Source organism: Orussus abietinus, unplaced genomic scaffold (genome assembly GCF_000612105.2).
Source record: "Orussus abietinus isolate OABI.00-Male unplaced genomic scaffold, Oabi_2.0 scaffold7, whole genome shotgun sequence".
Classification (NCBI taxonomy): domain Eukaryota; kingdom Metazoa; phylum Arthropoda; class Insecta; order Hymenoptera; family Orussidae; genus Orussus; species Orussus abietinus.
Window position 1 is genome coordinate 2,445,654 of NW_019394453.1, and position 14,605 is coordinate 2,460,258.

At 43.1% G+C, this 14,605-nt stretch overlaps 1 protein-coding gene across 4 annotated transcripts; it reads left to right on the forward strand.

Annotated features, from left to right (window-relative positions):
- Positions 1-831: 831 nt before the first annotated feature.
- Positions 832-13,622, forward strand: LOC105704154 (protein AF-10). 4 transcript variants are annotated; one of them, XM_012433149.1, is made up of 14 exons: positions 832-1,283; positions 2,120-2,199; positions 2,425-2,589; positions 2,670-2,867; positions 2,968-3,169; positions 3,263-3,618; positions 3,715-4,055; positions 5,291-5,746; positions 5,820-6,003; positions 6,095-6,293; positions 6,572-6,724; positions 6,802-7,066; positions 7,141-7,269; positions 7,698-13,622. In XM_012433149.1, exons 1-14 carry the CDS (start codon positions 1,175-1,177, stop codon positions 7,846-7,848), a joined length of 2,988 nt encoding a protein of 995 aa, XP_012288572.1. In that variant the 5' UTR covers positions 832-1,174; the 3' UTR covers positions 7,849-13,622. The 4 variants fall into 4 exon arrangements, with proteins under 4 accessions (XP_012288572.1, XP_012288570.1, XP_012288571.1 ...); XM_012433147.1 differs by having other exon boundaries at positions 2,968-3,618; XM_012433148.1 differs by having other exon boundaries at positions 2,968-3,618; positions 6,095-6,287.
- Positions 13,623-14,605: the final 983 nt, after the last annotated feature.

The following is a 14,605-nucleotide window of genomic DNA, read 5'->3' on the forward strand; positions in this document are numbered from 1 at the left end:
ATTATAAATTAGTCACATTTTAAATACATATAAAGGACATTGGAAATATACAAAATTTCTATAAAACCTTAACTTCCTACGGTATTTTCATTACAACGTCGTTTTAAATCTACAGACTTTTCATTATGTCGGATTTCTGGAAATATTACGTTACATGCATGGGATGCTCGAACAGAAGAATAAATATTTCTCACAATTAGTTATTTTTGTGCTTTATCAAAATTGGATTATCTTTCGGGATGGATGTTGTGTGACACTATTTCGATGTGTTTTCTCTTCGAGGGTATTTTCAAATGTAGCACCGCCATGGTGCAAGAAAGTATAATGTCTTTTGAGAGAGTCCACCAGATGGCGGCAGATGGTTGTGGTCGCTTGGAGAGAATGGGTCGCTTCTAGAGAATTTTTTAATTCAGCATGTGATCGTGCGGCAATGCACATATGCGGTAGGCACTCTACACAAAATAAGATGACCGCCCAGAGAAATAAATAGTATCAGAAATGTGTTGCGCCACCACTGAGAGCTAACAGGTGGCAAGTTCGTTAGCCGTCCGCATCCTCCACCGGGGGTCAGCACAGGACGCGGATCGCGCGACCCTGCCCGTGGCCGATCTCCCAACTCGTTTCTGCGCTGGGGCTCAAAAAAATGCATTATCTTTTTAGGAGATTTACCAGATGGTGCTACAGTACCGCGAGCGCACCTCGTGCTTCCCGAACGATCTTAAAATTCGTTCTGCTACCCAGCATGCTTCACGCAGTGCCATCGGCGCGCGCGATGTTGCGGCGATGCGCATGCGCGGTAGGCGCGCGACAACAAAATAAGATGGCCGCCCAGCGAAACAAATAGAGAGCGCCGCCGTAAATAACAAACTGTCCGTGCGAGTTGCAGGGTGATTTCGCCAAAAGGAGCTCGGTGTCGGGATCGCGGGTGCGGGTCTCTTTGGGGGGTATTTTACGAGTGGAGAGGGTCACTGCGCGATAGGGGCGCCGGCCACAGCGGTCGCTACATGCGCGACGCGCGTGTTCGAGCCGCCCAGGGCCCACCGTGGACGTGCACCCACTGTCGACTTCCTCATCGACAGGATGTCCCTGAGAGAGTCGCCGAGCCGAGCTCCTCGTCATCGGCTGGCCTAGCTCTGAATGCTAGTCTCGTCTCTCGAGCCGCCTGGACCACAGCATGAAGGAGATGCTTGGAGGGTGCTGCGTGTGTTCTGACGAGAGGGGTTGGACAGAGAATCCGCTGGTGTATTGCGATGGACAAGGCTGCACCGTTGCCGTCCACCAAGGTATTCCGTCGTTCGAGTTCTATTTCTCTTTTCCTCGATTTTAGGTTATTCTTACCTTCCTGGCCTTTCTCAATGATCCTGGCTCTGAAGCTCGTAGTCGAGGACCACGGTGGGCATCCTCTGGTGCATCGTAGTGCTCTGGTATCTGCATCGGATGGGGTCTATGTAAAAAGCCGTCATTGGAATTTTTCTTAGGTTATGTTACAAGAGGAGTTTGGTAAACTTGCTTGCGAATTCATTTTTATATTTTTCAGAGATCGGTGATTCAATGAGTTTCTTTCATATGAATAATTTATAGCCGAACGTTAAAGTAATTGCATCGGACGGAGGTTATATGAGAGATGAATTGTTGACATCGTTGATATAAAGAATCCGTATCATAAGTGAACTGTCAACAAAGAGTGAACGGAGATTCCATTGGTTTTACATTATTTCTGTTGTATATTATGTGTAAATTAAAATTCTTATTCTTTACTCTTCAATGGTATTCATTCTTGGCATGTATAATATATTTAAAAGATTTGGAATATTTATACCTAGTACTTGTAATATTTAAATTATTGATGCTTCAGACATTTTTTTTTATCTGAATAAATGAGATGTCTAAAACTAACTCTTATTATAGATATAGGAATTGCAATATTTTGCTTGGGTACGCATAAGCTTACCTCCCACTGTCATGGAAGAGACCACCTCTGTGAATTTTTTTCCTGCTCCCTATAATTGGTTCAAGATCGTTCATAATTCTGACTTTAACATTACAGAATTTTAGAACTAACTATACTTATAACAAACATTTTGAAATATATATAAAATAGTAATTTATTTCTTTTCAGCATGTTACGGTATCGTTACGGTACCAACGGGACCATGGTACTGCAGGAAATGCGAATCGCAGGAGCGCAGTGCACGCGTGGTAAGTTACATTTGTAGCAATGTACGTAAATAATTCTACGTTTAGAGATATTGTCATATTTTGTGTCCTTACTTCCTTTTGTTTATGACGTGTTTTTCATTTAAATGTTATAAAAGAAAATAATTTAATTGTGAGACTTAAAAATACTGGGGAGCACTAGCAAGTAGTCACCTCTCAAAATTGGATGTAGTAATTGTGTGGTTGCAATACGAAATGTTGGAGCAGCGCTGCGAGTTATGCCCGAGCCGAGATGGAGCTCTCAAGAGGACGGATCAAGGAGGCTGGGCCCATGTCGTCTGCGCGCTTTATATCCCAGAAGTACGGTTTGGCAATGTCACTACAATGGAGCCCATTATATTGCAACTTATACCATCTGAGAGATTTAATAAAGTGAGTAAATCCATGTTATGTTATTAACTAGTGCATTGTACAAGAAAACATATTTTAAACTTACTCTTAATATTTTGTAGACATGTTACATTTGTGAGGAGCAAGGGCGAGGTAGTAGAGCAAATGTGGGAGCATGTATGCAGTGCAACAAAACAGGCTGCAGGCAGCAATTTCACGTCACGTGCGCTCAGGCCCTTGGCTTACTCTGTGAGGAAGCTGGCAATTATCTTGACAATGTGAAATATTGTGGATACTGTCAACATCACTATTCGAAATTGGTTGGTTCACTATAAACATTGTTAATATTTCACTTGTTTACGTGAAAAGTAATTGAGACTTCAGGAAATGACAGTGTTGTGACTCTAATATCTATTCCAGAAAAAGGGAGGCAATGTTAAGACAATACCTCCGTACAAACCAATCCCAGCAGACAATGGATCATCAGATTCCTCTCCTGAAAAAGATGCCGAGGCGCCCATGAAATCGTCGAGTACTGGAAAACGGAAGAGCTCGAGCTCTAAATCGGCTACCTCTGGCTCGAAAAGCAAGTCTAACTCTAGTCCCAGTCTAGAGATAAATGGTGTGGCTGATGATAAAAGTAGTAGTAGTGGTCGCAATACGCCCAAAGACAATTCTGCAAATTCCAGTAAATTCACAACTTCTAATTTCGTAGAGACCATTGTTACTCAATCGGAAAGTGTATTTGGACACGAAGGCACTGCAGTCGTCAACAAATCCGGGTCTAACGCGAGTTTGATTCACAAGAGCGGTGTTCAGCCAAAAGCTAATTCTTCCTCAACGAACAAATCTTCAAGTCATTCAAATAAAAAGAGAAAAACCGGTGCTCGTACACCTACTGCGATTGGAAGTGAGAATTCAAATCATTCTGTCAGCTCGGAGGCTAGTGGCTCGGTAGTGGTTGCAGTTAGTTCAGTAGTTCAACAAGCAATTGCCAGTAACAGTGTACAGCCGACGGTCACAGAAGCCACGAGTCTTAGCACTACGACTGAACCTGATAAATTTAAGAAGGTAAGTCGTTTGTAATATACTGGCTGTTATATCGTCATGGATATTGTTTGAGAAGCTGAAAAATGTGTGCATGAAATTGGTTTGTGTTAAACGCAGGTAAAAGTCGAGAATCCCCCTGTTCAAACATCGTCGAACACTCCTATTGCAACCGAGGCAACAACTACACCTGTGATAATGTCGGTGGCACAGTCCCAGCCATCCGTTGTAACTCAGTCACCGACCACTACGTCAAACAGCATAGTAGTTTCTGTACCATTGATCGCTACTTCTCTTCCAAGTTCAGTGCAAAGCGTTGTCACTAGTGCACCGACATTATATCAACAGTTACAGCAAAGTATGGTTGCTACAGCAGCGACTATGGATGCAGGACCAAATACAGGGTCAACGGATGAGAACTTTCCAGAGGATAATGATAATAATCCAGCTAAAAGGTCTCGGTAAGTAAATTTCGAAATTTCTTTGAAATATCTAAAAAATGTCAATTTCTTTTAACAAGGTTGGAAGTTTCAATATATTGAAGTAATAGTACACTGACATCAGAAAGTAAATAAATAAATCACACACCAGTAGCAAAAAAGCTCTGTGTGAAATGATTCACATAGTCTAAACCTACTCCTAAATTGATTATATCAGACAGTAAATTTACAAGAGCTCAAATAACAGTAATACGAAAAAGTAAAGAATATTTTAGCCTATAGCTATGAATTTGTAACTTATTTAACATATCATATTCTTTCCTATACTGCTTTCCTGTACTGAATACAACATTCATGTTTAAATAGTGTCACTGCCGTCATTCAACATTTTATTCAATTTAGTCCCGTCGAATTTGATATTGCATTTTTACAAAAAACAGTTTATTATTTGTAACCTGAATATATTTCTACAATGAACACCGGGAATTATAAAATGAACGTATGTGAGCAGTAATGGGTTATAAATTTGAATACTGAAAATTATTAAGGGCGATAACTTTTGAACGGCCCTGTAATCGCAAGTAGGTTTCTCCGAGATTCGAGAAGGTGTAGATCGAACGCGTTCGACAAGTGCAGTGGGCTGCGTTCAAAATGGCCGATCCGTGGAGTAAACAAGAAGGCAGGTCTAACCTCTACTCGGTGCAACAATGAACACCCATCACGAAATGTTAGTGTTCCGCGGCGAAAAAGTGACGTAATCGTCTCGAGTGTCGTCTAGTGAGCAGTAAAATGTTTCGCCACGCGTCCCCTTGCCGAGGTATCGACGGAAACGTATTCTGGTTCACCACAAAAAACGAAGTGTTTATAACAGTAGTCCGCCCATGTATTGAGCACGACGGTTTGCCCAAGATCATTTCAAAGGTATATTGTTCGTTATAGATACAGTCCGTTAAGGTCAATAAGGTTGTTTCGGGAAGGAAATCAAATTTCGGCAGTTTGACCCTGTTTCTTAGGGAAGCAGGTTTATGTAACAGCGAAGGGACAGAGATTTGAGGTTATGTTTGTGTTGACTCAGGGGCAATGAACGCGAGATGAATCTACAGTGACGTTACATATAGATATATATGTGTGTACTGATTAAAGATGTCCTCCCCTACTTCAAGAATCGTGTGGTGTGGCAAAAAGTGATGTTAAAATCATATGAGGACTGACTTGGGATATTCATGACGATACATTACGTGAATCCTTGGTTTTAGCTCGCAGTCATCAGATAAAGCAGAAAAATCTCGCAAGCCAAGGCGTGCTACATCTAATAGCCAGCCAGCGACGGTGTTAGCACAGTCCGTTACAACAGCTGCACCCGCAATTTCCAGTAACGCCGTAGTTACGACAACAAAACGTGGCGGAAGAAGTAATCATCAAACCCCACCGCCGTCAGCCACGGTGGCGCCAGTGCCATCGATTATACAGGGTCCCACGCTGGGCACGGGACATTTCAGCAGCGTGGGCTCTGGCTCGGGTGGCATAATGGGTCCAACGGTTAAGGATTCTCCTCCTAGTAGTCCTGGTTCTGAGAGTATGAGTAGTTCAGGGCCAGGACGTAGGAAGCGAAAAAGTGCTGGTGGTACTACGTCGATAACACCTACACCGTCTACATCGAATACACCAACTGCGCTCACGACGAACACCAAGGAGGAAAAGGATATAAAATTGTAAGGAAATTTTTTTTTTTGGTGCCGTCTTTTTCAGTTGAATCGTCTAATGGCGTGCTTACTTTAAATCTAGATTTCAAAATGGAGTGAGTGCGCCACACATGTTAGGTAACCAGCTGAATCCATCTTCGACGATGGCACAGAAAATGTCGGATACGCTTACACAAGAACTGGAAGCACATTCAATTTTCACAGAAGCTAGCAATTCTACAACTAGCTTAGTTGGACCACAGCTGCACAGTCGTGTTATTGCGTCGGTAAGTTCTGTCACTTAACTCTTTATTCGTTGATTCACCGATGTAATTGAAAATTCATTAATCCATAATTTGACGTTTGCATTAATATTAGATACGATCCAACCAACCGACAACAACAGCCCCTTCACTTTCTTCGGTCTTCAATACAAACAGTAATTCATGCGCTAGTACGAGTGCTGGAGCTCTGGGAGGTGGTGCTATTCCTCAAACATTGGATCAACTTCTGGAACGACAGTGGGAGCAAGGCAGTCAGTTTCTAATGGAACAAGCGCAGCATTTCGATAGTGAGTGTACGGCAAGGAAAAACACGCTTACGATCGCATGAACTGTTTCACGGCGGAAGTAGTTATATTTTTATTTCTCATACATTGCATGTCATGGTCAACCAAGAATTGATTATACACACAGCCATTCCTTTATACAAATTGAAGTTTTTATGTACCCTCCGAGTGTGACATTTTCCATAGCTGATATAGCTGTTTTCAAAGCTTAAACGCTGCATGTCACACACGATTAGTCTTAAAAGAAAGTTGGATAAAAATTAATCATTACGTGAAACCCGTTACAGTTGCGTCTCTACTTTCCTGTTTGCATCAATTGAGAGCCGAGAATCTGAGGCTCGAGGAGCACGTGAACAGTCTTCTTCAAAGGAGAGACCATTTGCTCGCTGTAAATGCAAGATTAGCCATTCCATTGACGACGCAGCCTAGTGCGCATCCAGGTGAATTAAAAGCGACGAAGACGATGGGCAAATGTTCTGATTTGAGACTGTTTAACTAATCTGTGATTCACCTGCAGCCAACAACGTGCATCCAACGGTCAACCCCTCTCATCCTAACATCCCACACCCAGACGTTCCACCGGGTGCCCCTGCACCTATCTCTCGAGTGAATCGTGAACCTCGTGTGAACAACACGTACTTATCCCATTCGGGCAGTAGCAATCACTCGACGGCATTGGAGAATGGACTGCCGCCGGATCCTTCGCCCCCGGCTGCAACCTCTATACCGCAGTATCCGCACAGAGGATCCATGGTGGCACCCCAACCCAGCCCAACGATAAGGTAGCGTATCTGTCTAGTGGGAATCCCTGTAGCGTACAGTAATTCAATTTGATTATTTAAATTGCTGGGTCTAGGCACAGCCCAGCAGCAAGTGGTTACCACCAGGGACAGCCTAGCAATATCGTGTCACCGGCAAGTGCGAACAACTCCGGAGTGGTTCGAAACTCATCGGTCACTCCGGATCCGCTGCGTGGGGTGCCAAGGTAAGGACAAGCCATGGATGATGCTCCATAGAAGCTCAGATCCTATGCTAGCATTTAATGCTCTAAAAGTTGGGTAACAAACCAGAAGTGGGAGGAAAAGAGAACGCATGTGTTAGCCAATGGTATTTTACGAAGGGTGATGTATATAGACACACGGGTACTATGAATAAGATAAAGAATAAAATCCGCTATATATCTCCTTAAGATTAAGAGAGAGACGAAAAGATAGTTACAGCGCCGCCATCCGTTGACTAGCGTATTATTTATCGAACATCAAACGTTCGTGTACTTCTGGGCTTCTATGGAACCTCTGAATTATTTGGTATGGGGCCAGTTGGATATCGGCTTTCCAGCCGCTTCCTAGGGAGGATTCGGGATTTGTCACCTAACCCCTTTTTTTTTTGTTGAATCTCCGTGATCGTCACTAGGTCAGTATCGCAGTCCTCGAGCAGTTACATGCCGTCGATGTATCAGCCGACAATGTCCAGTCTCGCGAGTAATCAAGTCGGTAGTGTGCACAACATCCATTCACACGGGCCATCTCCAACCAGCCATGGACCGCCCGGGAAACCCAGCTGAAGGTAGATGCAGGCCCACAATGGCCAGAATCGGACGTCCCTCGGGAGATCTACCAGCAGCCCATCGTATTACACACACCAACAGCGGCGCAATCACCGGAAGAAGTAGGACTCTGAGTTTGCGCCCTGCATTGACCGCTGAAAGTTGCATCCGATGCGCTGCCGAGTTGCCTCTCGAGGATGATAATGCACCTCCGACTGCCCACGCTTGACGTATACTCCCGTCACGTGGTAACTATTCCTTAGCTCGACTCGGTCCTTTCACTCGGCTAAAGTAAAGGGGAAAGACTTGGCCGAGGTGTGTGACGAAGCTTACTTAAAGAACGAAAGTTTGTAAATAACAACGTGACGTACTCGCTCGGCCGGCAACGCGTTTGTTTTCTATTATTTATGACGACCCCGTGTCGCCAGGCTCAAACCGAGGGGATCGACGATATCCATAGGTCTAGGGAATTTCATATCCTTTGGACTACTTTTTACAAATTCAATGTCTTTGTAGATTGCGCGTAGGTTAGAACTTGCCACGGATGGGAAATCGTGAGATCCGGCTAGATCGTCTCCGCTCGGTTCGTCCTTCGAACGTCGCTGCGATGGCTATAATGTCCTATGTGTTCGCGCGCTAAACGGCATCATTGGCCGGTTTAGTTTAAGATAGTTCCCCTCCCACTTCGTAATCGTTTTCGTATCGAATTTTTCGGGATATCTCGTATCAATTTTCGAGGCGTGTTTCCGTCGGAAACGCCCGAGAGGTCGGGTCTTAGGCCTGGTTTACGCTGGTTTATTGTTAGCGCAGTGGAACGTACCGATTTCCTTGGGAACTTGTACAGTTTATAGGGTACAAGGTTTGCTCACAAACTAAAACCCACGCCCATGTATCCGTGATTGGTGGTCATTTGACGAGCTCTCGTAGATATGAATTTAGGTTCGTGGCGTATGTTGCCAAAAGTTCTACGAACGTTGGTAGGAAAGAGGAGTCATTCCAACGTGTCGCATAATATATTTTTTTTTCATACGTTTCTTAAAGTATGTAATGTTAATACCGTCGATTGTTCAACTTGTGCAGCCTCGGATATACGCACGTGTTCCACACGTAGGGGTCAAGTGAAGTGTGACCTCGAATGTAGTCGGACGGGGACACACGGACGCGCAGGCCAGGCCTACTCGAACCTACTAATTAGAGGCTAAATTGGACGTATAGGATTTAGATGGGCATGGGTACAGTGTGTTTAAATGTCGAGACGATCCTCCGGAGCGTTGACATCGGAAGGACTTGTCTCTCGGACCGTGTGCTCGACCGAAGAAACCGTAGGTGCGTTCTTCCCTTGAGTCGGTTCGACTTTAGTTTCCTTTTACCCCGAGAGAGTTCCCGGTGTATGCGTTAAGCCGCCTCCAAGACAATCTCCTCCAGTGTCGGCGTTCGATGCGAACAGCAAACCCACAGATGTACAAACATTAGTCCGTAAGACGAACCTATATCGCGATGAATAGCAATAATATTACCATAGGTGTACAATTGTAACGTTAACGTTGAAAATACTGCCTGTAAGCCAGCGGCGGTGGCGCCCCCCACGCGAAAGACCCACCAACTATTTCTATACGGAGACAAAATACTTTTCTACGTCGTAGTCGATGGCTCGTAAACTTAATGCCATAAATGGCAAAAGCCAGTCCCGTGCGCGTCGACGGGGATGTGTTTATGTACTTTTTTTTTTCTTCTTTTTTTTCCCCCCTCGCACCGTAGACTCGCACACGAGGACGATTTCCGAGGCCACCGCTGTTGATTTTGATACTGCCGCATTAAGGATACGACACAGGATAACCACGGAAACAACCTATTTCAGAGCCGGACGTTAAAGTATATTGTAATGTTTAAGCGTACCTCAGAGCACTGCCTTCCACGAACAAGCGCTTTGAAGTAGGTTGATCGCGACATCGCCATCCTCGAGTAGAAGCGTGTGTTCAGTTTTTCCTTCTTTGGCCTGTTTTCTGTTTTTCGTTTCTTTTTGTTATCGACTGGAACCCCGGCCAAATTGATCGGCGCGGCGAGACTGATATTAACGGAAATGTTTTTCAAATGACTCTTCAAGGCTAGCCGGTTCTAGATTATACGTCGATTTTGTACATATTATGTCTTTACTGCGAAATCATCCTTCGACGTCGCACCATTGTTAAGGTGATGCGAAAGTGGCGTCAGAGAGCTCTTTTATGAAACTTCACCACGTCAATATAGGGACTAGAGGAAGGGTCCTGACATCCATGAAATTTCATTTTTTTTTTTCTTTTACATTTGTTATGAAAAATGAATTTTCGGGGGTGTCGGGACCTTTCTCAGGGCCTTCATGTTTATGTGATAAAATTTGGAACGATTCGGTACATCAAGTTAGCTGAAATGTTTTATGGACGATTGATTCCTTGGATGCCTCTTTCATATCACCTTAATGTAGCGAACCTTCAGGCCTACCGTGTGGTCCGAAGCTGGAATTTGTTCGGCGATGCGTTTTCCTTGCAATTTTATTGCAGTTTATGGAAAATAAGGCGCGACGGCCCGACTGGTAGCGCCGCAGGCGATTCTCCTCTATTTATTTGTTGTTCGTTGGTAACGAAATTCATGTTCGCGTCTGTAGGAAAGTCGCAGTCGTATGAGTCCGGATTGTCCTGGGAGATTAGTACAGCGAGAACACTCTTCGAAGTCGTTAATATTATTAATCGCTGAACGCACACAGTTTTCGTGTCGATTGACGATTTGGAGCTTTATACAAGTGGAAGTCTAAGGTTAAGGGAAAGGAAGACCCCTCGGTATCTCGCGAATACTTGTACGGTGGTATTGCACATTTTGAATGTAATGGGTCGGTGGGAAATCTTAGGAATCGCTTATGGAAATGCCAGCTGGGTGATAACTACGGCGTCAAAGTCGGATATTAATAATGTATCCAGTCGTGGATTATAAGAGTAGGACTTCGTCTGAGTTACCAAAAATCACTAAAAATTCGGAAAACCTATTAAGAGTATCGACGAGCTAGAGGAATTAGGCCGATCGTGGTTGAGACTTGTGTATCGTAGCTTTTTAAAACTGCAAACCGCCATTAAAGTAATGCCTGGCTAGAGTAACGTCGACGGGTTTATTTGCAAGGTGTCTTTTACCCGAGAACGTTGATATTCTTCGAGAGGAGGGTTCGTGTAAATAAAACGGACTGGACATTTAATTCCGAGATCGGAGGAAGAGACCCGTGACACTTTTTTACCACCAACCTCTCGAAGGACCTTCTCGTGGCTCTCTTACATTTTCAATTGTATAACGTACTTAAGTGACTGACATCGACATCGAAAAGTACAGTAAGTTCGATCTGTGTTAGCTACTGAGTGCTGTTAACGTAACGATTAAGTGATAGATTGTGGTGATATTCGTTGGTGTTGTTTTTTTACACACCGTATAGTCAACTAGATAGGGAAACTATAGGTCGACTCGCGTTTACGAAGGCTCGATTTTTGATCTCCCTGGACGTCGGGATATGGGCAGCTTTCTTGGCTGTTGCGATTTTAGCCGAGACTGGTCTTCCGGACGACTCGAAAGACCTCTTCGATCCCGTCTTAGCGGACCACTTTGTCTGGAATATATTGTAGAGATCGGCGAGTGAGGCTTCCGAGGATGATCGAACTCCTTTACTCGCGTATTCTGACTCTTTCGAGGCGTACTCGTCGAGCGGTGAGGAATATTTTATACTCTCACGGTGTACTGTGTAAAATGGTTTTTCTTTTCTTTTTTTTTTTTTTATCAACGGCATGTGTGACAATGAACTATCGTGGACCTAACTATAGCTCGATCCGATCCTGACGACCGGATTGTGCGCGAGAATGGGACGATATGGTTAGAGGAAAATCTGTTCTAGGATTTAAGAGTTAACTTTTAACGATATCTACGTGGATAACCAGCGTACTCTTCGCGACGTTTAATCGGTGTACCGGAGATGAGGATAACAGTTAACACCAAACTTTTACAGGATAGCTTATCACCACTCAGGGAATCGATTTACTCGACAGGTTCGGTTCTTTTGCATTAGTCGCCGGTGGTCAGAGTTTAGAATTATACGGTCGAAGGATGAAACGTCCTTTTAATGAATGTCTGTGTATGTATATCTTTTTTTCTTTTTAATCCAGATCATGTCAGTGTGACAAAATGTTTACATATTTCGCTTAAATGGTAAGCATTTTATCCAGGGGACATTCGCTTGGAAATCAGTGAAAGTGATTTTCACGTAATTTCACGCGTTTAAAATCCATGATTTCTTGAGTGAATAATCCCCCGCAAGATATTCCTATATCAGCTGGGTGTATCTGAATTGAGAGAGAGAAAAAAAAAAAGAAAAAATAGAAACAGACTCGTGGGAACTCTTTTGTACCGACATTTCGTACTTCGACCGCGTAAGCTGTTCCCACTGAATTTGGTTTCTGTCCTTGATGGTCCTCGGCGATCCAGATCGAAAGCATGGTGTCTAGCAATCCGAGGAATCCCGGAAAATCGGGATAATTCAGGGAACTAGATCGACGTAATAAACACGTCAAGGAATAGGAATAAATAGTAAGGGCGTTTCGCGTAAGTTTTTTAATTGTATGAACTAGGAATCACACCGAAAGCACCCTTTTGTACGGAAAAGAAGGAAAAACTGTGAACGTAAATTTAGCCCGTAGGTGATATATCGAAGGAATTAGATAATGATAACCGGAATATCCTGGACACCATGCGAAGGATATCCTTGCCAACGAGACGCGAGTGGATCGCGATCCTTTTGAACGTTTAGAAGGGGAGAAAATAATGGGAAATATTTCATTAGTGTACTCAAGCACGTCTCTCTCTCTACACTGTACGATTAAGAACGATTTTAACGCGGAATCAGGATAGACACGGTGTATTTTTAACCGAGATAAAGTACGGCTCTAAAGTGCAAAGAGAGGAGGAAAGGAGAGCCAGTCCTCTCGAGGCGCACGATACATATTATCCTAGGGGAGTTTTAGAGAGAGAGAGAAAAGTGCGAAACAAATAATAAGCAGAGTGAGAGAAAGAAAAAAAAAAATGAAACTTAACGCAGAAGGACGATATTTTTTCACAGTTGCTCGTGCCAAATTTTTGCAATCGCAGGGGATTTAAATGAATTATATCGAGTACTCGGTAGGACTAAGGTACCGCGGTTAGGTTTGATACGAAGACCGTAAAGGTTGATCCCTCGTAAGTGCGAATCACGACCCCGCATGTACTGCCTCGAATTAATTAATTAATTTATTTAACGAGTTTCCCCAATTAATAATATGATTCGTCAAAGGGGAAGAATTGGATGACTTCGTTGCGCATGTCTCATATAGCTGGTTTCATCTCGACAGGCTCTATATAATGATTTAATAGGATTTAATAAGACCGGTCAATTGACTCGTTTCGAGTGGGACTCATCGTCTCGGCTATCACTCGGCTCGTGCCCTGTGATAACAGCGATGCTTACTTATTATCTCGTGTCCATCCCCTTTGAAAGTCGGACAAAGCACTGCCGTAGGATGTTAATCGTTTTGTCATTGCATTACGCGAACGCGTATGTTACTTAGATAACGGAAGAGAATGCATTTCCCTCGACACGCATCGTTATCATCGCTATCGCTCGCACTCTCGTACGTACGCGCATGCGTACGACTCTGTATAGAAACGGACTCTAGTGTATTTTATATAGGAAGGACACTGTACCATATTCATGCAGCAGAAAAAAAGGAAATATACTATTCTATTGTAGACGATTACTATGGCGATCGTTTTATTTCTTCAATTAGTTTAACCACGCGCCGAGTCGACTTTCCACGTACTCATTGTACGCGTAGATAGTAACAAATTGACGGAAAAAATGATCCTTTTGGATTTTTGTATAGAGAATTATTTTGTTCTATTTGAAAAAATTATCGGACGTTGAGAATGGTTTCCTGGTCACTTCTGGTAATATTGTTTCTTCTTTGTACTTCGTGCTACGCGAGTTCAATATATAAACATTGTTTTGTGGCGATTCAAACGATTCGCTCCGCTGCATTTGATAATTCATTCCTTTTGGTATGTATCAAGTGCATTTTTATAAAGCTAATATTTTTCAGTACCTTTTTTGGTATATTCCACCATATTGAAAAATGTGATCATTCTCCACAGAAGAATTCAATGTTGAGACTTTTAGGAAAAGTAGGAGGAACGCGACATGACTTTGCGAAATGTTATTGTAAATGCTGGGACGTAGTAAAAAATAAACAGAAAATACGGAGAGCTGGAGGTCGCTCTGTTTTCATTGAGTCATCTAATAGGGAAATTATAGGCGTTTGTTTTTAACGGAAGGTGCGTTATTTTATTGCAATCTGTGGTCTCTCTGGATCGACGTGTGCAGAGGTCGTGGGAAGTTTCACCTGTGACCTCTTGTCTCTGATAAATCAATATACGAGATATGACTGTACACATATTATACACACATGCGATTAACCAACAAACCGTGTTGGATCCATTTTTTAACTTAAAAACCATCTGCACGCCAGTTCACGATATGTGCATACATATAAAGAGAATATTTCTATCTATTCTATCTATCTATATAAATTCTCATTTCACCATTTATAAACTCTTAAAATTAACAACGTCATATAACATATTTCCTTAATACTCATTCTGTTTTCGTAAACCTAACCGTCTGCAGTTTTATACATGGCAATGTCCTCTTTGTTGAAAATTAACGCAACATCGACGCCGA